This window comes from Mauremys reevesii, linkage group 11 (assembly GCF_016161935.1).
Source record: "Mauremys reevesii isolate NIE-2019 linkage group 11, ASM1616193v1, whole genome shotgun sequence".
In the NCBI taxonomy this organism is placed as follows: Eukaryota; Metazoa; Chordata; order Testudines; family Geoemydidae; genus Mauremys; species Mauremys reevesii.
Window position 1 is genome coordinate 19,630,120 of NC_052633.1, and position 27,609 is coordinate 19,657,728.

At 43.3% G+C, this 27,609-nt stretch overlaps 1 protein-coding gene across 1 annotated transcript in view; it reads right to left on the reverse strand.

Annotated features, from left to right (window-relative positions):
* Nucleotides 1-858: 858 nt before the first annotated feature.
* BMPR2 (bone morphogenetic protein receptor type 2) overlaps nt 859-27,609 on the reverse strand; it is a 168,412-nt gene continuing 141,661 nt past the window's right edge. The window contains exons 7-13 of the mRNA XM_039495929.1: nt 20,897-21,011; nt 18,475-18,635; nt 16,707-16,854; nt 15,609-15,745; nt 11,513-11,685; nt 9,077-10,356; nt 859-6,731 (exon numbers count right to left, since the gene is read on the reverse strand). Of these exons, the coding sequence (XP_039351863.1) occupies nt 6,481-6,731; nt 9,077-10,356; nt 11,513-11,685; nt 15,609-15,745; nt 16,707-16,854; nt 18,475-18,635; nt 20,897-21,011 (2,265 nt within the window). The 3' untranslated portion in view covers nt 859-6,480. The remainder of the gene's footprint in view (nt 6,732-9,076; nt 10,357-11,512; nt 11,686-15,608; nt 15,746-16,706; nt 16,855-18,474; nt 18,636-20,896; nt 21,012-27,609) is intronic.

A 27,609-nucleotide genomic window follows, 5' to 3' on the forward strand; every position in this document is an offset into this window, starting at 1 on the left:
CCGATCAGCGAGTGACTGGTTGGAGGTGCTAGGAGAGGGAGGGGCAGAGAGGAAGGAGTGGCGGTTGGAGCAGCCTCAGGAGAGGGAATGGAGAGGAGTGAGCAGCGAGGGGCATTAGGTGAGGCATGAAGGTGGGGCCTCAGAGGAGGGTGCGGGGCAAGGGTGGAGCAGGGGGTGGAGCACCCAGCGGGAAAAACAAAAATCAGTGCCTGTGTGCATGTATAAATCACAGCACAATGTAAAACACTTGCCCTGTATTGACTTACGTGTATGCATTTTACTCATGACAGATGTTCAGGTTGCAATTTCTGTGTTTATAGCTGCCCATGTTTACTAACTCTTTTTATATGTACCAAAAGAGGTGGGAAGCAAATTTCATTATGGATAAGAGGTCAATCCTGAGAGGTGCTAAGCACCCGTAACGACAGATTTTATAGATCAAAGTCAGGATCTGGAAGCTGTGAATGTAAATCTATATTCAAAAATCAAATAATGTAAAAGATAACATAAAGATACATTGTTCGGACACATTTTGGCAGTAAAACCCACAGCATATATACTATTTCCAGAAAGGCTATGCTGTATAGATAATGTTAAGGGACAAAATAGTTGTGATGTTTTCATTTTTTATCACATTACAAAATGACTATCTGAATATATTTCCATGAGAGTTACACTAGTGGAATATGTATATTTTTAATTTCTCTCTCTCAAAAGTACTTTAGCAATATCATTAGAACACATGGAGGGCTCCAGCAAACTGCATGGCCCTGAAATTATGCAGCATATATATTATGTACATAAGATGTATCTGCTGAGTAAGAATATAGTACTTATCAAATTTTGTTTGATAATCTCTTCCATACATGTCTATGTTCATGTCTTTTTTAATATATGTATCTTTTCCTGTAGCATTCAGGATTAAAGAGCTTTTCTGGAGTAAGTTGTTGGGTGGAAGGATATTTATTTTCTAAACAACTCCATATCAAACATTTTTCAGTTTATCCCTGAAACCTGCCAACATCCCTCTCACTTTTGTTTCTGCCCGAATAAACTTTGAAAAAATAACAAAACTGCATTGCGACTAAAACCAGGTAATTTTCTAGATGTGAATGAATGACAGAAAAGACTGTGAAGTGAACTATATTAACAAAACATAATACAGACAAAATTTGTGGTTTTTACAATGAAGTATTCCCGGGGTTGGAAGATGATATAATCACAACGCATCCTGGTTTTCTTTTAAATGAAGTATTTCTTTACTTTTAGTTCTGCAATTTAAATACACCTGGGAATAGCAAGAGTGGGATTATCTTTTAATTATTTAGCCGGTGTGCACATATGCATTTGTGGAGCACTATCTGGAACATTTCCCCTGAATTTCCTCATAATCTACTCATAAATCTCTATTTTTGTTAAAAAGAAAATAAATCTATCACCATATAGGCATGTCTACACATATGGCTAGAATTCCTATTCTCAAAACTAAGTGTGTGATGTTGATAAATAACTTCATAGGAGTAGGAAATGTGTGAACAGACAACATATTTGCGTGGACAAGTCCTTTAGATTTAATACGTGTGATTTTCTAAAACCAATAAGATTTCTGAGTGGCCTATACATAGCTAGGTCACCTATGTTTGTTGTAACATTTTACTTGAATTCCATATTAGAAGTGAACATATAAAATATTCTACCATTGCTTATTTGACATTGGCACAATCCATTGCTATTTACATTATCAGTCTATTGTCATTTTGATACATTTATATTGTCTGCAATATGCATTTAGAAAAATGGTAATTTATCAACTTTCATCATTATCCATTGATGTATTTTTTTAACAACAAATAAATAAACTGGACTTTCCAAAACTGATTTACTGTACATTAGTTAACAAATACGTTTGATTTGTAGAATTCTCTCTCTTGTATTTGACTTGACCTTAAGTATGACTCTCCAAGGTACTTTTGTGAGCTATAATTCAATGTAATTTAATTACAGGAATTGTGTTCTGTGGAAAAGATAAGATTACCTACTGTGAGCAAAACAAAGGCTTTGCTAATTATACATCAGAATTAAGCCATATTTAGTCTCACCTCATCTAATGCTGCAAAATTAGAACATTTTAATATATACCTAACATTTGTATGGCTTGATCTTTAGAAGTAATAAAGCTGCTCCTTTTGACCTAGAATTCATATTGGGATAAAGTGTACATATTTCTACTATGTTACAAATGATATTTATCCATGATAGATTATACAACAGATGCTTTCTGACAATTGTGATTTACCCCAAAGGTTTTCAACAAAAGGTTAGAGGAAGACACGAGAAATGTGAAAGTTATATTTGCTTTAAGGATGCTTAGGAAAAATTGCAGAATGCCAGAAAGACTTTTCCATCTGGTACAGTGATTTTATTAAATCTTTGATTGCATCAAGCATAAAAAAGTTTGAATTCTTACAAAGGTTTGGCCTAAAACAAAAGCTACAAGACTGGTATAATCAGCCTTGGCAAAAGCAGCCTTGGCAGAAAGCAGTAGTATTTAGAGCAAATAATTTTTCTTTTCCTAGCATGTTTCAACTTAGGCCATGTCTATACGTACAGCTGCGCCGCTGCAGCACATCTGGTGAAGACGCTCTATGCCAACAGGAGAGAGCTCTCCCATTGGCATAATAAAACCTCCTCTGCAAGTGGCAGAAGCTATGTCAGCATTAAAAGCTCTCCCACCGACATACAAGTGTGCACATGAGTGCTTATGTCGGTATAACTTATGTTGCGCAGGGAGGATGGAATATTCACACGCCTGAGCGACATAAATTTTGCTGGCATAGGCTGTAGTGTAGACAAACCCTTTGATAAGAGTGTGAGTGTGTGATACAGATGCTCCTTGGCAAAGGGCCCCTGTTCTTTGCAAACCTCTCTGACCTCAGACCTGACAAACTCACTGCACCAAACACGTCTTACAGGATATTTATCCATAAAGAGTAATATAAAAGGTATCTATAGAAAGCTCATAACTTGTCAAGACTCAATCATTATGAGATGTGTGTACGGATATTTAAGAAATAATGTATTTATACTGAAAGCATGCTTTATGGACTTGGAGTAAAAATTAGTCACCGGAGCAACATGTTTCAATGATGTCTCATTCAAGCAAGAGGGAGTTGTTACCCCTCCCCAGTCAGCTGGCAGGGCAATGCAAGGGTCCATTATCTAACCTGGCCACATCCCAGAACAGTCAATGGAAAACCATCAAAGACAACTGCCAATGATTGACACCACTTGGAGGTGAAAAGGAATATTACAGCAGGCAGGATATCACCAGGGCTATGAGTAAAGACAAAAGAGTGAAAGGCACTCTGGATCCATTCACTGAGGAAACCACTTACGGAGCAGGGGGCTTTCATGAACATTTAGATCCTGATTCTTGCGACACCAGCCAGCTCAGCAATTGACTGAACCCTGGGGGGAAAGACTACCTTATTATATAGGAAAGGTAATCATTGGTAAGTGTAGACCCAGGTTTGCGTTGTCATAAGTTGTTTCTATCACTTTCGCTCACTTCTAGTTAAATCTTTATTCTTTCTTAAATAACCCTAGTTTTGTTTTAGTATGAATGCTCACAAGTGCTGCGTGGTTTACAGGTGCCGTGATTTAAGATAAAATGGGCGGGTCTGGAATTTTTGTGAGTAGCTAATGTTAGGGGCTGGATGTCACAGGGGAATAATTCAAAAGGACTCAGGGATTGGGGTGCAAGGTGAAGTTAGGGCTGGCATAGCTCAGAGAAGAGTGCGCAAGTGGCTGAAAGGCTCATGGTGTCAAGGAGCTGATGCCCAGCAACCTTAAGAAAGACTCCCTCTTGCTGGAGGTAGGGGGTAACCAAGGAGAAACACAGTCCTGGGTGCCCTGAGAACTGTCACAGAGTGTTTTACAGATGTTTTTTAAACTAACACTCTGAAACGATGATAAAGGTTACACTTAAGGCAAAGCAAAAAGTCACTAGAAGAGATGTGAGCAATCTTCATTATGCACGTGATATCGTGATTGTTGCAAAAAAACAAAGTATTGTACTCCAGAAATTCACACATAGACCCAAAAAGTGTGAAGAATTTCAAGTGAAGGTAAACCCCAAAAGAAACAAAAAGCACAGGCAATATTATGACTATAGTGCCAAGAATTCAGATCGGCGTGTAATGCAAGCCAACTGAACGAGTGGCAAGTTTTCAATATCTGGGATGTAAGATTGCAGCAGATGGCAAGCAGGAGAAAGAACTGAAAATAAAATGGAGAAAATTTTTTAGCAACATAAAGAGAAGCAGCTGAATATTTATACATTAGGTTAACAGAGTTGTGCCTAAGAGAAAAGCAGGGGCCTTTATTTGGGTGTAAGGACCTGGCCAGTGCTTAAAGAGCTGGAGGCCAAATTCTGCCCTGATTTACACTCCTGCAACTACACTGGGCCAGAGTCTGATTTCAGTTACACCAGTATAATAACAGAGTAACTCTGGATTTATACTGGTGTATCTGACAGCAGAATCTGGCCTACAGCATTTAGGAAGCAGGATAAGATGCCAAAGAGAGACAGGAATGCAAACAAGGAAGCTTGGAAACAGAGTCAGATATGGAAGGCCATATATTACATATGGCAGGTAATCATCAGAGGCTCAAAGAGAGTTAGAAAAAGTTACCTTATGGGGAAAGATTGTACCAGAGCAATATCAAGGAAATGAATGGTCTTGAAAGGACAGAAAATCAGATTCAGTCAGCTGAAAAAAGGCAAGTTTGGTGGCAAATCTTGACTGCCAGCGTCCTGCCATAGGGATTTGGCATGCTGACGGAATCATTTTTCCACAGTTTAAGTTAGTGTTCGAACATGAGCCATTTTCAAATACAGCTACAAAGCTTTGCTCAGTGCCACACTACGCTAGATACTTCAATTTTTAGCTAATTACTTCTTATTAAATTTATTTCAGCAGGGTAAATAATCACTCTTGAGACAAAGGCCTCATGTGGGTGGAATGGCCAGTAAGGACGTAATTACTTCTTTTTAAATAGACAACAAGTTCTATTACCCTGGGAAGAAGTTGTGGTCACTCACCTCAAGGGATTAATGGTCACAATACATGAAGTCAATGTATGTATTACATACGTTCTGAGTGTTTTCACCATAAAAAATTGAAATCTCTCCACATGGCCATAACTTTTAAAAGTGTATGTTTAAAATTCTAATAGCAAGACGAATTAAGAGGTCTATACAAAACTCTAAGAAAACTAGTTTTTACTTAACTCAGCTGCCAATTAGGATAAACATACTTGCATATGCAATTTGATGGACATGGCTCCAGACCTCAATATTTACCTCTGCAGAGGTATTTAATAGACGCTTAGCTGCTCATCACATGACTGTTTTGTGTCAATCATAAGTCAGGCTTTTTTCTCTTGTAAGTAACAAAATGCAACCTACTTATATTCAAGATCTTAGTAGGACAGTTCATTAGGATTTCTGATAAATACACATTAATAGCAATCAATAAAAAATGTTCATAAATACAAACTCTGAAACTGCAGCAAAAATCAAATGGAAAAATGGCAGACTTACTTTGTTTCCTCACATTTTGTTCAACACTGTCTTGCTTAAAGCTTCCCCTTCCAGTGTCATGTCTCCTATGAAGGAAACTGGTTAAGATATGGAAGGTTGAAAAGAAAGGCAGCTGAAATCATATTTTGTTTGTTCCTTTTAAAAGTCCTTTCAAGGTGGGGAAAATTCATGCATTTTCCATTATAATCTTAGAGCTCATTGATAGATATAGGCAGCTGCTTCAAGCTGGCTATGGTGTGCAAAGTTCATTGTCATTAATGACCGACTGCCAAACTGTCAGGAAAAAAATTAACAAATACGAATAGGGGGAGAATGTGTGGCAGTTTTATAAACACACTTTCCAATAAAGCATACTGTGAACTATAGACTATTGCACATTTCAACATAACACAAGAAAAGTAGGGCGTTCAAAAGATAATACACTCTGTAACATAGAAACATACTAATTAACTTGTGCACAGAAATCAAAACATGGGTACAAGACACCACTGCAGTCAAACCTGTCTTATAGTCTGCTTATGTTTTTAGTGACCTTTAGGAACTGGTCCAAACTGATTATCAGCAATAAATTTTTTTGTTATTTTTTTTAAAAAAATATTTTGAGACCACATTTTTGATACACATATATATAATTCTGTGGTCAAAACCAGACAGACTTAACTTTAGCGATACTAAATAAAAGTGCAAAAACGTTAAAAAAATGAAACAAAAAATATGGAAGCATAAGCTAAAAAATTTCTGCATAGCTGAAATCTATTTAAAGCGAGTTCTTGGCAGGGGGTGCTGACAGGAGGAGAAAGCAGTTTTTTAAAATGTCTTCTGCATGTTTGTTTCAAATAATGCAAAAATGTCATTTTGTCGGCTTTTAAAATATTTCACAGGCAGTTCACTCCTGCATCCTTAGACACCATTGTTGTGGCAGTACCTCCGTCTGCCAGGTAAACAGCAGTGTTGGATTTAGAGTGGACTGCCCTGTCACTGCCATTGTTGTTCACCTCGCAGTCCAGTGGTTCAGTGGAGATGACCCATGTTGAAGGGCGCCACCGCTTAAGTGAATATGGAGTTTTCACACGTTTCTTGATCTTTTCTCCTGAGCCCGGTTTGCCATCTTGTGATGAGTCACCTACTGAAAATAAAAGTCGAAAATAAAATGTTACAGGAAGAGTATGCTTGAGAGTTCAAGGTAGTTACATGTACATGTAGGCTGAAAAAAAACAAATCCTGTCAAAACTAGCAATAGTGACAGGAAAGGTGACTAGTATTTATGTACAGTGGGTGCCATTAAAACAAAGGGCCAGATCGTGCTCTCCATTATTACAGTGTAAATCTGTAGTAACTCCAGTGGAGTCACTTCAGTTACCCTACGCATACACTGGTGTAAAAGAGTAGAATCGAGCCCTCAGCATTTACATTAATGTGACTTTTGTATCCATGCTATTTTTCTATACTTGGAATGGGAGACAAAGCACTACTGCAATATTACAGGGCAGTAAATGCTGAGTTTTTAAATGGTATCAATTACATCATTTACCTTTTAAATTCCATTCTACCTGGCAAATAGGTTCTGACATACATGACCACAGACAAAACCTAGCTTTTCATTTTGAGGCCAAATGTTCTATTCCAGGGGTCGGCAACCTTTCAGAAGTGCTGTTCTGAGTCTTCATTTATTCACTCTAATTTAAAGTTTCGCGTGCCAGTAATACATTTTAACGTTTTTAGAAGGTCTCTTTCTATAAGTCTATAATATATAACTAAACTATTGTTGTATGTAAAGTAAATAAGGTTTTTTAAATGTTTAAGAAGCTTCATTTAAAATTAAATTAAAATGCAGAGCCCCCCGGACTGGTGGCCAGGACCCGGGCAGTGTGAGTGCCACTGAAAATCAGCTCACGTGCCGTAGGTTGCCTACCCCTGGTCTATTCTCTGATTTTCCTGAACCAGGACTTCAGTCTAGGATGGTGACACCTTTAAGACAGTTATTTGTCACCTTTTCTGCATTTAAATATCAGCAACTGAGATTTGACTGTTAAAAAAAAAAACAAAAAAAACCCCTACATCTTCTTTATTTAACCTGTAAAAAGGTGAGGTAAGAAAAAAGGACTACAATAAAAAAAACAACCCCAAACCTAACTGAATTCATTTTCCTAATTAGAACAAACTGAAGCTAGAAAAACATTCCACCAGTGAACTTTTAACTGTATTTAATGAGTGCTCTGTTGCTGGTTTGCACTCTTCCTTTCCAAAAAGTATCAGTGTGTTTTACATTGCTAACTTAAACATGTGTGTCTCCTCAGTTTCTGCTGGGAAAGCCCCCACATCCACATAACTTCGCTAATATTATATTCTCTGTCTGCCTAAGCACATTCAAAGGCTTCCAATCCCAGTTATCTTGGCTCCTTCCAAGAACACAGGGTATTTTGGAAATCCCCCCCCCTCCGAAAGATAAACAGGCCTTTCCAACAGTCCCTTTGAAACTGAACAGAACAGGGAATAACTAATGGAGGCTATAACCAATGGAGAGCTTAGCTGTAACCTTTTGTTACTTTTGCCTTGCAGGGAAAAGACAAAAAGCCCATTGTGGCTTCTTGTGTCCTTTGCTGTTGAAGCCCAAAGGGTGATTACAGTTATCCTGCAGTCTATTAAAGTTGTTTATATCTAAAAATATGTTGCTTTATGCTACCGTTGATTAATTTCTTGAACACAGACACTAGGTTGATAAAATATTTACTATTACACTGGGATTCAGACAAAAGTATGCAGCAGTCTGTAGTTTTTCTATCTAGTCTGAACCCCCATAATGGGACGTACTGATCTTCCAGGTCTCAGCCCTGGTATCTAATGCTAATCATACGTGAGAGCTGCATACCAGTATTGGGTACCAAGACATCAGCTCACAGGATTGGAATATTTCAAGAAAAGTAACTTATATAACTGTAATTGTTGTTACTTACCACAATAAAATCAGATGTACTTATTCTGAAAAGCTAATAATAATATAGTGCAACCAGTCATTTAAAAATAATGGCGTGTGTAACTAGTTATTGTAATCAGTTATTTTAACAACCCTGAAATATTGGACAGGAGGAGAGAGCTTAGGAGGGTCTCCAACATACCCAGGAGAGGAACCAGGACAGCAGTAGCAGAGAAGCTCTGCAAAGAGGAAGAGGTGTAGAAGTGATTGGATTTGGAGAGTGAAAGCAGAATTGATTAGAAAGGGGACCAATTTATTCCAAAGATGGGGGAGGGAGAAAGAACTGATATTTTTTCAGGCCAGGGGCTACAAATTTAATGTAATGGGAGGAGTGAAATTACACTAATCGAAATTAAATATGCATGCAATTTGGGGGGGGGGAGGGGGTTGGCTATTTGGGCTGTGAGACAATACAGGTATTTTTCATCCACGCACTTATGTTTAATTCTCAGGTAAGAAAATGTTTGGGAAATTTTTTGAGTCCTGTCAACACTTACACTGCAAGCTACTGCTGTCCAAAGAATTTGTGGCCGATAGATCTAGTGAATTAGGCCTCTGTGCTCTTCTAGTCTGGGTCTGCCCAGGATATGTTGTCATTCTCTGGGTGCCAAGTGTAGTAACGTCTTGCATTGGACATGGATTACTGTTGTTGTTATTGGCGTTTGTTCGGCCGTTATCCAGCGGTCGCTCTCTCCTGTCCACTAGACGATCCAAAACACCTTCATCTTGGCCAACTTGCTGCTCCCGTCTCAGTAAAGGTTCATGCTCATCGGGGCTTGAGTTAATATTCAGCCGACTGTCCTCTCCACTGAACTGATTCTGCAGCATTTCCTGGGCCCTGTGTGCCACTGAACTGGTTGTCTGGCCAGATGGCACTGCACCATTGGCATATTGGGTTGTTACACCATGCGAGTTTATGCTTTGGCTCCTCCCGGCCACTCCATTCATGGTAACTGTTACCACATGAGGTTCTGCAGCATTGATCGTGTTCATCTTGGCAACTCCAGTTTCCACTTGCTTCAAGTTTGATTTGTGCTTCCCACCAAATTTCAGTCGTGGCTCCTTTGTTGAATTTTTGGTGTTTAAAGGTAGACTAGTAGGCCTCTTCGGAAGGTTCTGCTGCTTGGGTAGAGGGTAGACCTGAGTAGATGGGACATCTGGAATCAAACATGCTTGACCATTCCCAGCTTGTGTGAAGTCCTGCTGTCCTGTCACCTCTGCTGCAAGTTTGATCAGTGGGTAAAGCAAGCTGGAGCTGGTGCTGCTGAGTGGATCTGGTCCACTGAACTGTTTAAGGGAATGCTCCATCAGATTCTCATCAGAGCTCTCCTTTAGGTTCTTATCTACTTCTTTTGGATCCAGCTTGTTGGTTTCTAAGTCCTCCTCTGTTAGCTGCAGACAAACAGGAGTTGGTCCAACAGGCTGCATGACATTTGTAGCATGGAGGTTTGTTTCATCTGAGTAAGGCATCTCAGATATGGTAGTCATGCCAGTGCTAGGCGTGAGGCCAGTTGTGTTGGTGGTAGTTGTGTTGGTGGACAAACTGGTGACACTAGTCTCAGGGCTAGGGATGCGAGCCTGTGCTTGCTGTCGTTCATAGTTAATGGAGTTTCTGTTCTTCTCCCCTGAAGTCAATGGTGTAGTGGACACTGAATGCTCAGAAGAAATGTTCTTCACTATACTGTCAGTGTGGTGGATTGAGTCTTCAATATAAGAGGAAGAAGAGTAATCTGGATATGGCCTGATTTTTGGCACACGCCTGTGATGTGACAGGTTGCTTTGAAAAGAAAAGAAAAGAAAAAGTCTGACATTATGACTTTATATATATATATATAAACAAACTGCCTCTCACCACTGAAGGCCTCTATTTTTCCCTCATGTATAATCCTAAGATCAACCACTTAAGGAGCTCTGATAACACACTATAGCTTCCATGAAAAATTCTGGCTGCCATGAAACTGAACTTGTAGGGCAGCAGGTTTCATCATGGATGTTATTTATGTAACAATCCTCTTAACTGTTTTTAAAGCCAAAAGTAAGGAATTTTGTCATCCCATTTGATGACTGCCCACTTCGCTGCTGAGGCTCCACTCTAAGTGCAATGAAGAGATCTTGGGGTGAGGGAGGTGAAGAGAGCCCTGCAGAGAGGATGGAGGAAATGAAACAGGAAAAATCATGGAGTTGCAAATTATGCTAAAAATCCATGATACATCATTTTAAACACAAGTTTAATATGATAAGAGACACTGCCCTGGGTATCAAGAGTATCCCCAAACAGGATCTCTAGTATACACAGAGCATTAATATCAACTCAGCTGACTCTCCTTCCCTTTGGGTCATTTACAGTCAGAAAAGGGAAATACGCAGTCTCTCTCTCTCTGCAGGTCAGAATCATTATAAAGTCAATGCTGACCTTGTGGTTCCTTACTTGAAAAATACAGGACTGGGAATCTGAATGATTTCCTGAACTCATGTCTCTCAGCTGGCAGTGAACACACAAAGCTTTTAGCAGAAACATTTTAAACAGAAATGTCATGAATCATTTAGCAAGAGTTCCTGAAGACACTTCATAATCACTTCTTTATTTTGACTGTGAAAGTTCAAGGCTATTTTTCAGGTAGCTATATAACTCAGTCAGAAGGTCTGATTCTCTCTCCCCAAAATACAGTTGTGTACATCATAGGTGTATTGAATTTGTGGGAATTTGGGGACCCAAAGCTACAAGGAATCAGTTAGTTGTGGATTCATATAGTAAGTTTGTGAAAAATCTACACAAAACTATGCAAAGTCCATATACACATTAGCTCACACATGTTCACATAAATATGCCAGTTCCCAAGAATATTCAGCTACTGTTAACATTCTAATCTCACTCCCAGGGTGACCTGTGTACTGAGGACAGCTGACTAACACCAGACTACTTCACTTCTTACCGTTCATTCTGCATGGCAGTAGACATAGGATTGACTGTTGGGCTGACTGATTTGTTTCTCTCCCAAATCATCATGAGTTCAGCCATCCTCTCTTCAGCACACTGGGCTGTCAGTCGAGCTTCAGCATCTTGGTCCCAACAGTCTTCGATTGTCTCTTTAAGGGACCTCACAGCCTGCAAGAGAAACTTTGTGTCAAATTATTCTCCTTTACATGTTGTGTTTTTAATCTACTTTCTTATGACTGATAGTGATCTGAATAAAGTGAAATACTGACTTTTAGCCATAAGCTGGTGTACATTTTAATGAGAGAATGAAGGTAAAAATGCACAAATCTGTTCATTTAAAGTTAGTTTACACAAAAGAGTGAGCATTTACATGATGCCTGTGCATTTACATGATGCCTTCTGGCTCTGGTGCATATGGATTATGATAGTCTTTAATTACATGATCACATACTTTTTTTTTAAATTGAGACCCTGCCTCATTCAATGTACAGAATGTACTCAGGAATACCATCATTTTTATCCTCATCATTCAATTGATGGTCCCTGCTTTATTTTGCTGGAGACACAATTAATGCAAGATCACTTATTTCCTCCTGGTCTCTTCCAGACTGCTCATCACTGTAGGCTCTGAGTACCTCACAAACATCAATGAATTTCTCTTCACTGAGAGATAAGAAAATGGTGTTATCCCCATTTTACAGATGGCAAAATGCGGAGAGAGAGAGACTCTCCTGAGGCAATTCCATGAGTCAGTGGCAGAGGCATGTGAGACTCTGAACATTCCTCCAGACCATGCTGCCATGCTCCACACATAGTGGCGTGGAGCATGCACAGCTGCAGTTACGAGTGCTCCACACTTCTACTTCTCCAGGGTCGTAAGTGGGGCACAGAGGAAATGAGAACACACTTAATGGCTACCTGCTAACATTTTGACTTAAGGCTTAAATTTTCAAAAGAGCCTGTGTTTTTTAGGAGCCTAGGACCCATTTTCAAAACTCACCTCAGTATTTCAGAGCCTCTTTTGAAAATGGGATTTACGTGTTTTTGAAAATTTTAATCTAAATTTCATGTTCAGTCTCATACACAAAAACAGTGGCAGAAATAGACCTGAGCTCTCCTGTGACAGTCACCTGCTTTAACCACAAGACCATCCTCTTTCTTCCTGTATTTCCCTCCCTGAGCCAATTACACACCTTCCAGCTTCTAAAGCAAATGAAGCAGGGAATCTACAGACTGTTTCATTCACTACACCACCCTGGTTATTCCCCAGAGCACCATCCAGTGCACCAAATGAGATGGGGCCCTATGGAAAAAATAGAACGTGATCATGTAATTATAGACTGTATCATAATTCAAGTTCAGCAAAAAAATTCCTGTAAATAGTAAATTTGCTAAAAAATGCATTATGTGCAACTGTAACTGTCATGTATCATGCATCACTGGTGGGGTTTGAACTCTGAAACTTTCACGCAGAACACAAGGCAGTTATTCCAATAGGGTGGGGTGGTAAAGATGGACCCAGCATATGTCCCCAGCGGTCTAAGGAGTGGTCAAGAGGAGCCCAGCCCTCTCTTCCCACTCCTCCCAGGAGGTAGGAAGAGCTCTTTCCCCAACTGGTGCCCCTAGAGTTGGGAAATAGGCCAGTGGGACCATGTCTTGGGTCTGAAGGAGGTGAGGGAAATTACTAGAAAATGCTTAGACCAGCTCTCTCCCCCACCCCTCTGAGAGGGATGTTGTCTGTTCCTAGTGCTCCTACTGAAGTGTGTACACTGCCAGGGCCGCCCAGAGGATACAGGGGGCCTGGGGCAAAGCGGGGCAGCGGAAATTAAAAAAGGCACCCCCAGCTGCGGAACTTGTACTCACCAGGAGGCGCTCCAAGTCTGCAGCGGCAGCGGCGGGTCCTTCACTCGCTCCACGTCTTCGGCAGCACTGAAGGACCCACCACTGAAGTGCTACCAAAGACCTGGAGCAACTGAAGGTCCCCCCGCCGCCGAAGTGCCACCAAAGACCCGGAGCAACTGAAGGTCCCCCTGCTGCCGAAGTGTCGCCAAAGACCCGGAGCAACTGAAGGTCCCCCCGCTGCCGAAGTGCCGCCAAAGACCCGGAGCAACTGAAGGTCCCCCCGCTGCCGAAGTGCCGCCAAAGACCCGGACCGCCGCCAGGTGAGTAAACATTAAAAAGCACCTCTAGCCAGGAAAGGGATTCTCGGCCATGGCTCGCAGAGCCCCTGTGGGGCCCAGGGCAAATTGCCCCACTTGCCCCCCTCCACCCCCGGCAGCCCTGTGTACTGCTACTGATGATTATTTTGTAAGCAGCATAGGCCCAGCCTTAGATTAGAATGTACATTTTCAGTTATTATTTTGGAATGTTGCCAAAATCTTAGTGACAACACAAGAAAAATGATAGTCACCTAAATATAGGGGCTACCAGTCCACCCCATAATAATCCTAATAGTTCTATAGTTCAACATAATTAGCATTTAAAATGCAAATCTGTAAAATAACATAACCCAACCTGAGCATCAACAGGGTATGTCAGCACTGCAACAACACACCCCTGGCTGGCCCCATGTCAGCTGACTTGGGCTTGTGGGGCTCAGGCTGTGGAGCTATAAAACTGCAGTGCAGACATTCAGGCTGGGGCTGGAGGCCAGGCTCTGGGACCCTCCCCCACCCTGAGATCCCAGCGCCCTGCCTCATCTAACCCAAACAGCTACGCTGCAATTTTACAGCCTCATAGCCCAAGCCCCACAAGCCTAAGTCAGCTGACACGGGCCAGACACAGGTATTTTACTGCAGTGCAGACATACCCAAAGAGTCCAATCAACATTGTGAACTGGACTAGCTACAACTGTGCCAAACTTGGTTCTTCCAGAGCGGTATTTACCAGCAATATAACATCAGTGCTGTAGTGAGAACAGTGCACCATGGTTTTCTTGAACAACATGATGAAACTGTGCAACCGTTTCTAGGTAGTTCACTTTTTCAAAAACGTCACAATGTCTTGCAATAACATTACTCTGGTAGACTGTGTCCATATCTGAAATGGTTTAAGACATGTTGACACATGCTAGAGCAGATATGGCCTTAGGTTCCCTATCACCTTGACAGTGCAGATTGTTACACGTCGACTACCAAAGTGTCTGATGGTTCAAGAAGACAATTTCAACCATTGAAACAATACAACTAGAAAATCACTTTTATTAAAAGCCAAATATTTAGTCCATTAATTTTTTTACCCACAATTTCTCTCACTTCTTTGACTATTTTTATATTTGTTGTGACATAAACATGTAAATCATCATTGTCTACCTTTAACAGCCTAAAGATCACCTCCTATTTACAGAGATTATTTTAAATCAATTACTAAGTAGGGAGTAGTGTGCAACAGATATTCTCAGTGCTGTATTGGCTCAGTGGAACAGACAAAAGTTGGGAAATTTTTCTCATCTCCTAACCAGAAAACTGCCTTATTTATATTTTTTGCGAATAGACATTTTTCAAATGAATATCAAATGAATAAGCAACATAATATTTCTAAAATCTGGTAATATTTATTAAATGATCAGTGAAAGCTGTAGGCTCTGCAAATGCTGAAGAATATACATCTTGGCAAAAGAAGATATAATTTAAGAAAGTACTCAGCTTTACAATCCCTATGTTGCTTAGCTTCAATAGCAAATACTATGTAATTTTTACTAGCTAAAATTTTGGGACATTCTTAGTTTATAAAATTTCCAGATATGGACTGTCTTGATATTTCTGCCTTGTTTACGTTGAGGAAATTTGGGCACTTGGCATATAATAATATTAATAATAAATATAATGTACTTTTGCACCTACAATACTTAAAAATCCAGTGGTAATTACAGTATTTCTCTTTTAAAACCCCTAGTTTTAATCTGAACTGTTTTATAACAATGAATTCTTTTAAACTGAATTCAGTATTTTAAAAAGTCCAGCCTGGAGCAGCTCTAGAACTTTAAATATTAATGTCAAGTAGAAAAAAATGGATTCAACATTTGGCTTTGAAAAGTGAGAGCACGACTTAGCTGCCTCAAGCAAATGCTTCTTTTTAACTTTCTATCTTACCAGACTGTTCTCTTTCCAAGCTTCTGGGAATTTTGGTCGTTGCTTCTCCCTAGATACCAGTACTTGCATATCTTCAAAAGTGGGATGGTTTCCAACTTCTGTCTGGAATGCCATCTGGTACTCTGGCACCGACTCCCCTGTTAGGAAAGAAAAACAAACAAACAAAAACCCCATAATGAAATCACAGCTGTAAAAAAAAAGAACAGGGAATCAAGAACTTTTACATGAGAGGAGGTGGCATGGAGACTGCTCCCTATGATGTTTTTTTCCCTTTCCCTTAAAACAGACATTTTAAATTAACAAAATGTAGTTGAGTTAGTTAAATATGAACAAGTCATTGTTTAGAACTGCCTAGGGAGGCACTCAAAGCTTTGCCCAATTGATGGGTGCATTGGCAACTGGCCAGGAACCTGTGGGACACATTTAATTTGTATGAAAAAAAAACCAGACTGTATTTAACATGGGAGGGAGGCACAATCAGACTATAGGTCCCAGCATGCAATGTACAGCTGTTCGGCTATAGATGGAATACTACATGCCAGCACCTGTTAAATCCACAGGCTGCACCTCACTAATAAATACAAGGGTGGCTATGGGCTGCATTCCCATGGGTTCCACTTTATCTGCCCATTTCCCCTTCTACCATATTACAGGCACTGAGTGAGTTTTCAGGGGATACGATATCAGTTTTCAGGGGATATCGAAAGAGTTTAGCATGAAATACTAAAGGAGTAGCTGTGAAGATCCACAATGAATCATTGCAACTTTCCATGCACACTAGAAAGGGCTGTTTGAGAGAAACATGGGATGCTACATCAATTCAATGGGCTGCATGTACTGATGGTTAACAGGGCACATGAACTATACAAGGACATGTGTTTCATCCATGTCCATTGTATTACAACTGAGTACACTGTACTAATTCCAATAAAATCCTTAACACTAGATGGCACTGAGATAATGGTGAAAAACAGTGAAGAAAAATCTATTCTGTAACACAAGTGTAATGGATTGTATTTTTATTATGTGAGAACACAAATTTGGTTTCTGATCCATATTTTTTATTAACTTCATTATTTCAGTCAATCCTTTAGTTACCTGGGAAGAGGTCTGTGCATCTCATGAAGATCTCCCAGTAGATAAGGCCTAGTGCATACATATCTACTTGTTTCAGAGCAGATTCACAGTCCCTCAAGTTCACTGCTCCTTCTAGCACTTCAGGAGCCATATAGCGGATTGTACCAACCTGCAGGAACAAACAGTTGCACTCTTAACTCACGAGGTAAAGCCTACATTTGACTCAGTTTATTATAGATCCTATTTATTATTCTTATCCTACCTTGTATTTTCTTCTATCATTTAGAAGAAAAAGCAGTTACTTCCATTATGTATATCCTTGGACTCTAACCTCTTATCACCAGCCTAGTCATAATAAAACCTTTCCTGCGCTATGTTGCTTCTGTTGTACTTATCAAATACATGCAAAATAAATGATTATGTCCCTTGTATTGTGTCCTCATATTCAGCAGGACACAGTGGAAAGCCTTTGATAGAGGAATAATAATTCCACAAATAACTTCACTTTATAGCAGAGTATTTTATGGTAACAGGAGAGGACCTACTGGGAAAAATAATTCATCTTCTTCACCTAGGAACGCTGGCAGGGCCTCCCCTTCTTTCCTGCAGGTTCAGGGAACATTGACAACTGTATGCCTACTCGCATGTCTATCGCCACACATATATACTCTCATTGGGGAACAGGTAGCAAGGTCAGCCCAGCCCTTCTTCGTTACCGATTGGGTAGTGTTAGGTTCCTCTTATGCTTGCCCTTTAAAAAGTGGTAACTTATTCTCTCTCTGCTTCTTTCTTCAGTTAGGCATTAAGTTCTGTATTTCTAGAGAATTAACATCTAAGCATTAAGAATTATTTATTTATAGCATATTATATTATTATTAGTATAGCTGAATTCCAAGGGAATTACATTAACACATTTGAACACACATTGAGAAGTGAGACTTCACTGTAAATGGACTGAAGCATTCTGGAACTTTCACTCTTCTTCACTTAAAGCAGTGCTTCACTGTAATTGAGTTTCCTATATTCAGATTCCACTGTATTCATGCTTCTACAAGTTACAGAAAGAAGCAGGTTCTTAAACATCCTTGCATGGGCCATCACCCCTCAGTCTCCACAATCTGACCATATAATGATGTCAGGGGATGATGGAAGGGTCTAAATGGCTTGTAGAAAGCTGGAAGTGGGACATGGAGACTTTACTTCTATGCCACTTCTTCAAATCCAGTTCAGGGTTGGTCATGACAAAAGATCATTACCATCTGAAGGTTGTTTGGGGCCTATACGAAAAGAACTGGCAATCTCAATACAAGACCTAAAGACTGTGTATCCACACCACAACAAACCCCACTGCAATTGCACCTATGTTTACGGATCTCAGCAGAGAGACAAAGGATTGAATTGGTATGGAGAGTCAATTACTCTCTGGGACCTAGCAGTGGTCTCCCCAAGTTTGGACCAAGGGGCTTTGGTGGGAAAATGTGCACTGCCACGGATCTGTCAGACCTATTCTATTGAAAGAGGACTTCCAACTCCAGGGCTGTCCATGTGTCCTCTTTCAAAAACACTACATTTGTTTTTAAATTTTTTATTAAAAGGGCCAAAGAACCTTATCGCCCCAATGCTATAACCCACTCTTTTCAATATCTTCCCTTCATAGAAATTGTGCAACCACTGCATTTACCCTATGACTTGAGGAGCAAGTATTTCAAGATTGCTTCCAAATTCATTTTTCTCTTGCTAGATACCATTTACAAATGCCCATCATTGTGTTTTCTTAATTCATGCTCACCTCACTAATGGCTGCATTGTCCTCCTCGCCCGGACGTACCAGTCGATTTCCAGTTAATCTCATGGATAATCCAAAATCACTAATTACACATGTTCCATCATTCTTCACCAATACATTACGGCTGTTCAAGTCGCGATGGGAAATTGCAGGTTTATAATGGTCTATTGGGATAGATGGAAATGTTCGTTATTACTTGAGTAGCTCTTTTGCTTGGCAAAAGAGGAACCAAATTGTGTTTGCTTGGTTTTTATAGAACTTTTGTTTTTAAGGCCGCTAACAATTTCCCCTGCTTACAGTGACCACTGCAACACGCTCTATTAACTACTGAAACACTGACAGGTGTTCATGATATTTTGCTATTTATGTGCAATGCATTATTATATAATTGTGATACATAGATCTAATAATAGTCAACAAGCTTCTTTTGATTCCAAAAGTAGTTCAGCATTTTAGCTGTACTGTATTTAAGCATGGATCTGCTGTCGTGGATCTAATGGCCAGTCCAAATGAGATCACCATATTCATACAGTCCTCATTTAAAAGAAAGCACCAGCAATTCACTATAATTAGCTTGGTGTCTGTGGAGAAACTGGACAGATGAGGGCACTTATATCAGTATATGTCTCACACTTATTCCAATGCTTGAACGCACTACAATACTATTGAAATGGATCTCAGTTGCCCCACAGGAGAACCTCAGATTCCTCTTAAATTTACTACTCCAGCTGGACAACTGAACACACATGGGTATGTCTACACTGCAATTAGACACCCATGGTTGACTTGGGCCATCAGACTTGGACTCGTGGGCCTTGAGCTAAAGAGCTATTTAATTGCAGTGTAGAGGTTTCAGATCAGGCTGTAGCCCAAGCTCCGGGCCCCTCCCACCTTGCAGGGTTCTAGAGCCTGGGCTCCAGCCAAAGCCTGAAAATCTACCTTGCAATTAAACAGCCCCTTAGCCTTAGGCCCATGAGCTCACGTCAGCTGGCACGGGCCAGCCAGAGGCTTTTAGTTGCAGTATAGATGTTTTTAGCAAATTTTTGTGGATTTCACTATAAATTGTATAATATAGCTGAACAAATTAATTATAAACCTTTCTGGAAAGGTTTATTACCAAGGCTTGGCAATGCTTTTATCATAAAATATTGTGACTATAATCTTAACAAGAATTCTCAAGTTACTACTGTTAGACAGTGGAAGAGTTTATATCCATTATTTGAATCAAGACTTGTTTACTACAACAGCCAAGACTATAGAGGTGATTTTGTTCTGATCTGATGTTCATAGAACTACAGGAGTTGCTTAAACACTGCGAGCTCCTTGCTGGCTTTTACAAATCAGTCTATTGCTCTATCTCTATGGTGGTGGATGGCTTACACAATTATAGCTGCTTACGGAGATACCTGGATGTACATTTCAAAATGATTAAATTAAGGTGGTGGCTGCAGTTTCACTAGCATACATGAATACCAAGTATGGTAGCACCAGGCTGGTATTTAGGTAGCTATTTTCCTTTATTTTTCACTGTCTTAGCAAATATCAATCCTTATTTTTATGTAACCTTGCTTTTAATCGAAAATTCAGCACCCTCTCAAATTCTAGTAGTTACTGGTGAACTGATCTTTCCACAGCTTTTTATCTTTTCCATTTGTAACAAAAAGGCTAATACCTCCCTGCCTGCCAATACTCTGTAATCTTTTACATCACACATCTCAGAATACGTCTGGTATATAATCATGATACTTAAGCTCCCAAAATGTTAAATGAAGCATGCAAGCACAGAAGAAAAACCCTTATATCAGTATGTTGTCCCATCTAGTGCTGTAATAAACCATTAAAGTATGTAGGTGATGTAATTTATACACCAAAAAGATATGATCTTTGTCCTGAAATAAAAAATGAAATAGTATGAAAAATAAAACGACAACAAAACAGAAGATTTAAATATTTTTCTTCCATATACATCATACCCACTCTTTTTTAAACCACATACACTACTTCAGTGACCTATATCTGAACTGCACAATGCATGAGAACACTTCATCCATTTTCTTGCATTTAGATACTGTACGTTAAATTCTTTAGATCTTTAGTAATTTGTTGCTATGATACAGCAGAATTGTGCAACTCTGCTTCTTGCTTGCCTGTTTATAGGATTCTAGCATCTCATTCCACATTTTCATAAAAACGTCTACAGATCTACGTCATGGTCCTGGAGTACTCAGGAGATCAGAATGTACTACAGGAAGCTCTTTGTAGTCTGTATTTTGAGTCATCATCTGCTCACATTAATTGATTTCTCAAACCATACATTTTCTCTTCACTACTAACATTAAAAACAAAACAACCATCCCCCGCCCCCAACTACTACCTGGTACCAGCCCAGTTATTGTGGTGTAAACATGTCCCTTCCTGACCATACCTCCTCGAGGTAACTCTGTGTGAAGGTATGCCAGGCCCCTGGTTACCGAATGCGCCAAACGACAGGAGCTCACCCAGTCGCTGGTGTGAAGACTCAAATACTTGCACAAAGAACCCTAGAGAAAGAATAAAAACAGTGCACTGAAATTTTATTGTGTTGAATAACCAAGTCAAAACCTTTTCAAGGGCCCACATCACACACGGTACTCCCTAACACCCTGATCCTGAAATTGCTCATCAGTCTACCTGCATCCTATCAGTTGCTGGATCAGGGTCCAAGTTTACCTTTATCAGTGTTTGTTGCTGCTATTGGTTTTTTGGTTTAGTCAGAAAATGAAAGTAGATAAACCAAGAGACTGCATTTATTTTTTGCAGCTGTTATAATATTCTGAAATTCCTGATGAACAGTGCCTGAACAAAAGTAACTGAAGAAACTATTATGTTGAGTACAAAGTGGTGGACTTTGAACAATATCAGGATTTTAGTCATAATAAGAGGTTTACTAATTTATCTCCCAGATATTTTCCCAGTCCCAGCAGATTTAGGCTTGGTCTGCACTACCAATTGATGTTAGCATAACTATGTCACTCGGGGTGTGCAAAATCCACCCCCGTGAGCAACACGTTCCTACCAACCAAAAAGACGGTTACTCACCGTTGTAACTGTTGTTCTTCGAGATGTGTTGCTCATATCCATTCCAGTTAGGTGTGTGCGCGCTGCGTGCACGCTCGTCGGAAGATTTTTACCCTAGCAACACTCGGTGGGTCAGCTGGGCGCCCCCTGGAGTGGCGCCGCGATAGCGCCAGATATATACCCCTGCCGACCCATCCGCCCCTCAGTTCCTTCTTGCCGGCTACTCCGACAGTGGGGAAGGAGGGCGGGTCTGGAATGGATATGAGCAACACATCTCGAAGAACAGTTACAACGGTGAGTAACAGTCTTTTCTTCTTCGAGTGATTGCTCATATGCATTCCAGTTAGGTGATTCCCAAGCCTTACCTAGGCAGTGGGGTCGGAGTGAGACGTGGCAGAATGTAAGACTGCTGAGCCGAAGGCTGCATCGTCTCTGGATTGTTGTACCAATGCGTAGTGTGAAGCAAAGGTGTGAACCGATGACCAGGTAGCCACCCGACAGATTTCCTGGATGGGGACATGGGCCAGGAAGGCGGCAGAAGAGGCCTGCACTCTTGTAGAGTGAGCAGTAAGATGGCTAGCCTGAACATGAGCAAGCTCGTAGCATGTCTTGATACAGGATGTTACCCAAGACGAGATCCACTGGGAAGAGACTGGTGGTCTGCTACAGCTACGAAGAGCTGGGGCGAACGCCGAAAGGGTTATAAAACGCTCTATATAAAATGTGAGAGCCCTACGGACATCCAAAGTATGAAGCTGTTGTTCACGGCGCGATGAGTGCGGTTTCGGGAAGAAAACAGGGAGGAAGATGTCCTGGTTTACATGAAAAGCAGACACCACCTTAGGGAGGAAGGAGGGGTGTGGTCGGACCAGGTAGCCGGACCAGGAGGTGCACCTTGTCTTTGTGGAAGATCGTATAAGGTGGGTCAGCCGTCAGGGCGCCAAGTTCTGAGACTCGCCTCGCCGAAGTGATAGCGACGAGGAAGGCTGTCTTCCAGGAAAGATATAAAAGGGAACACGTGGCCATAGGCTCGAAAGGGGGCCCCATAAGTTTGGCTAAGACCAGGTTTAAGTCCCAGGTAGAGGCCGGGCGCCGGACCTGTGGGTATAACCGTTCTAGTCCCTTAAGGAATCGGGAAACCATTGGGTTAGAAAAAATAGAACGGCCACCCTCGCTTGGTCGGAAGGCCGAGATAGCTGCCAGGTGCACCTTTAAAGAGGAGACCGTGAGGCCCTGCTCCTTGAGGGACCAAAGGTAGTCCAATATCGTTGGAATAGACACCAGATGAGGATCGAAGTCGTTCTGATTGCACCAGTGGGAGAAACGCTTCCACTTGGCGAGGTAAGTCGACCTAGTGGAAGGCTTCCTGCTCCCCAAAAGCACCTGCTGTACCGCAGCAGAACAACTCCGCTCCGCCTGGGTCAACCACGCAGAAGCCATGCAGTGGCCTTGTAGATGGACTCGAAACGCCTGGCACGCTAGGCGGACTGCCCTCAGCTCCCTCACGTTGATATGTAAGGCCAGCTCCTGGGGTGACCAGAGGCCTTGAGTGTGTAGGTTCCCGAGGTGGGCACCCCAACCCAGAGATGATGCGTCCGTGGTCAGCGCCACGGAGGGTTGGGGAGGGTGGAATGGTACTCCTGCGCAAACTACCGCGGGGTCTAACCACCAATTGAGGGAGTCGAGGATGTCCCGGTAATCGTGACCACCGAGTCTATACTGTCCCTGTGTGGGCGGTATAGTGACGCGAGCCATGTTTGAAAGCGCCGAAGCCAGAGTTTTGCGTACAGGGTCACAAAGGTGCATGACGCCATGTGACCTACGAGGCCGAGGCAGGTACGCACCGACGTTGTCGGGAAGGATTGGAAACTTCGAATGATCGAAGACATTGCCTAAAAACGTGGCAGAGGGAGGCAGGCCCTGGCCAGATTGGAGTCCAGAACTGCTCCAATAAATTCTATCCGCTGCGTTGGAGTCAGAGTAGACTTTTCTGTGTTGACCATAAAGGCCTAGCCTCCGGAAGAGGTCTGTGACTACACGCATGTGTTGGGACACCTGCAGTTGGGAAGTCCCTCGAATGAGCCAATCGTCGAGGTACGGGTAGATGTGTATTCGACAACGGCGGAGGGCGGCAGCGACCACAGCCATGCACTTGGTGAAGACTCTCGGGGCCGTGGATAGGCCGAAGGGGAGCACCGTGAACTGGTAGTGCTGGTGGTTGACGACAAAACGAAGATAGCATCGGTGTGGCGGGTAAATGGCAATGTGGAAGTACGCGTCCTTCATATCGAGGGCGGCATACCAGTCTCCTGGATCCAGGGATGGGATAATGGTCCCCAGGGTTACCATGCGGAACTTGAGCTTTATCATAAATCTGTGGAGTTCTCACAGGTCTAGGATTGGTCGTAGACCTCCCTTTGCCTTGGGGATTAAAAAGTAGCGGGAATAAAACCCCCTGCCCCTCATGCCCTCTGGCACCTCCTCTATGGTACCCAGACTCAAGAGTGTCTCGACCTCTTGCAAGAGGAACTGCTCGTGAGAGGGGTCCCTGAAGAGGGACGGGTAGGGACGGTGGGAGGGAGAGGAAGAAACAAATTGGAGATGGTATCCCGCTTCCACTGTGCGGAGGACCCAGCTGTTGGAGGTTATCTGGGACCAGGCAGGGAGGAAATGGGAGAGACGGTTGGAAAAAAGAGGGTGAAGGATCCGGTAGGGAAACTGGTGGGCCGTCCTCGGGCGTCCCATCAAAAGTTTTGCTTCGACCCCGAATATGGTTTTGGGGGCGGTTGAGTTTGGTTTCCCTGGTTGCCAGATTGTCTCCGCCGGTTCACCCTGCCACGACGTCTGGTGTCTTGTTGCGGCCTGGGTTGATTATAGGGGTGGTACGTCTGGGGCCTGAAGGACCTACGTTGGGTTACCAGAGTGTGCATGCCCAACGAGCGCATTATAATGCGGTTGTCCTTGAGGCTTTGGAGTCTTCGGTCGGTTTTCTCTGAAAAGAGACCCTGACCGTCAAAGGGTAGATCCTGAATTGTCTGCTGCAATTCAGGTGGGAGACCCGAAGCTTGGAGCCAAGATATGCGCCTCATCGTTATCCCAGAGGCAAGAGTTCTGGCTGCCGAGTCCACTGAATCCAGGGAGGCCTGGAGGGCAGTTCTGGCTACTTTTTTACCCTCTTCCAAAAGGGCCGTAAATTCCGCGCGGAAGTCTTGTGGTAGTAGTTCAGTGAACTTGCCTACAGACACCCATGAATTAAAGTTGTAACGGCTGAGGAGGGCCTGCTGATTGGCCACCCTAAGCTAAAGGCCACCAGCCGAGTATATCTTACGGCCTAGGAGGTCCATGCGCCCCGCCTCCTTAGCCTTAGGGGCCGGCGCCTGCTGGCCATGCCGTTCCCGTTCATTTACAGATTGTACCACCAGTGAGCAGGGAGGTGGGTGGGTATATAGATATTCATAGCCCTTCGACGGGACCATGTATTTCCTTTCCACTCCCCGAGCCGTAGGTGTAATAGAGGCTGGGGACTGCCAGATGGTGTCAGCATTGTTTTGTATAGTACGGATAAACGGGAGGGCCACTCGAAGGGGGGCATCCGCCGTCAAAATGTCCACCACTGGGTCCTCTACTTCAGCTACCTCCTCGACCGGTAGGTTCATGTTTTGAGCTACTCTCCGTAACAGGTCCTGATGAGCCCGAAGGTCAATAGGAGGAGGAACTAAGGAGAATGTTCCTGCTACTGCCTCATCAGGCGAGGAGGAGGAGAGGCCCGGTACCAAGGGGTCCTGTGGTGGGTCAGTGAGCGGCGGAGCTCCTTCTGCGTCACGAGGAGCTTCGGGTTCCGCAGAAACAAGTGGCTCGTCGTCTGTGCCCATGGGAGGAGGCCGACTGACCGTGGCTTCGGGGGCTCTATGATCAGCGGGACCTGAACGCTGAGCCGCGAAAGGGGCACCTTGCGCCTTGTGGTATGCCCACGGAGTCCAGAAAGCCCATTGAGGGGGGCCTTGCTCCTAGCCTTGTGCCTCGGACTGCTGGTAGGAAGCACTGCCAGCGCGGGATGAGATGGACGGGTGCCTTGAAGGCCATGGCGGTGCCGAGAGACCCTGGGACGGTGCCGCCGATTCAGCCGTTCGGTCCCGGGGTGGTACCAAAGAACGGTACCGGTCCTGTCGGTGCCGGGACTGAGATCGGGACCATCTACCGTGCCGGTGCCGGGAGGTCGACTGGGATCTCGAGTCTCTGTGGCGAGAACGGCTGCAGGACGTACGGTACCGAGAACGGTACCGGGAGCCGGACCGGTGCCGATAATGTCTGTCCGGAGACCGGGATCATGAGCGTCTCCACGAGTACGACCGGTACCGCGATGGAGAGCGGTACCGGGACTGCGAGCGGTGCCGGGATCGGGACCGGTGTGAGCGGGAACGTCTCCGAGATCAGGATCTGGAGTGACGCCTCTCTTGGTCAGGGGAAGGGGGCCTCATAATGGCCGGCTTGCCAACTGACTTGACGACCTGCACCGGCGGTGCCGAGGGTGGAAGCTGTGTCGACTCCGTTAGCGCAATTAGCTCTCGTGCCATCGAGAAGGTCTCGGGAGTTGAAGGGAGAGCTAGCTCAATCGCAGCGTGAACCGGGGAGCTGTGTGGTACCAGACTCAACAGCCCTTGCGGTGACGGAGTCGACGGTGCCACGCTAGGAGGAGCTTGGAGCTGCGGTGCCGGAGTTGATGGTGCTGGCGCAGGTACCGGGGTCCGGCCTGTGGGCCTGGGTGCATGCTCCTTTCTAGAGGATGTGGCCTGCGCCACACGACGTTTCCCAGAGGGGGAAAGGGATCGGTGCCGGGGAGTCGGTGCCGGCTGATGTTGGTTCCGGGTCTCGGTACCGGAGTGAGCTGGTGCTGAAGGTGCACTCCTCACCGATGCAGACTGCTGGGCGGTCGGTGCCGGTGCCGCAGGACTAAGTGCCGACTCCATTAGGAGCTGCTTTAAGCGAAAGTCCCGCTCCTTCTTTGTTCTTGGCTTGAACGATTTACAAATTCGACACTTATCACGAAGGTGAGACTCTCCCAAGCACTTCAGGCAAGATTCATGAGGGTCTCCCATCGGCATCGGCTTCTGGCAGGCCGAGCACGGCTTAAACCCCGGTGCCTTGGGCATGAGCCCGCATTGGGTCAGGGGGAAAAGGGGCTAGTCTCCCAATCCCCCGGTGGACTACAAACACTAACTATAACTAAACTAGTAAAAACTAACTATAACTACACTAAAATTGAACTATATACACAATAAGCTAGAAATAAGAACGAGAAGCTAGGGTTGTGGAGGACAGCAATGCCGCACTCCACTGTTCCAACGACCGTCACGGGCGGTAAGAAGGAACTGAGGGTCGGCAGGGGTATATATCTGGTGCTATAGCGGCGCCACTCCAGGGGGCGCCCAGCTGACCCACCGAGTGTTGCTAGGGTAAAAATCTTCCGACGAGCGTGCACACACCTAACTGGAATGCATATGAGCAATCACTCGAAGAAGAACTTGCAGTGTCGATAGCGCTACGTAGCCAGGAGGGCTTGTCCCGTTGACATAGTTACTTGAGAGGTGGAAGATAAATGTCGACGTAGATATTTATAGCGTCTTCACTAAGTGCTATAAGTGTAGACAAGCCCTCAGTCAGTCAGCAAACATTGCAGGGATAGAAACAGGAACATCATGATCCCCTTTCCCACCGAGAGAAGTTAAACAAGGAAATAGAGCTCCTGACAAAGCTGTGGAGGAACAAATCTGAAAGGGAAACTGAATGCTGTCATTTTGGGAACTGAAAAGATTCCAGATAGCTCTTATTTTCAAAACGTGTCTAGAGGAAAAACTCCAGTCTCTTCTATCTGGAAGATGCAAGATTCCAGTAAAATAAGGGCTAGATCCTGCCAATCTTTACTCCCACAAGCACTCCTTTATGCAAGTAGTCTTGCTAACATTACAGTCCATTAAACCTCCCCTCCCCACAGAGCCCAGCCACAGAGCACTCCCCAGCCCAGACACTCAGACCCTCTGCCCCCTCCCCAAGCCCAGCCATGAGGTGCTCCCCCAGGCCAGG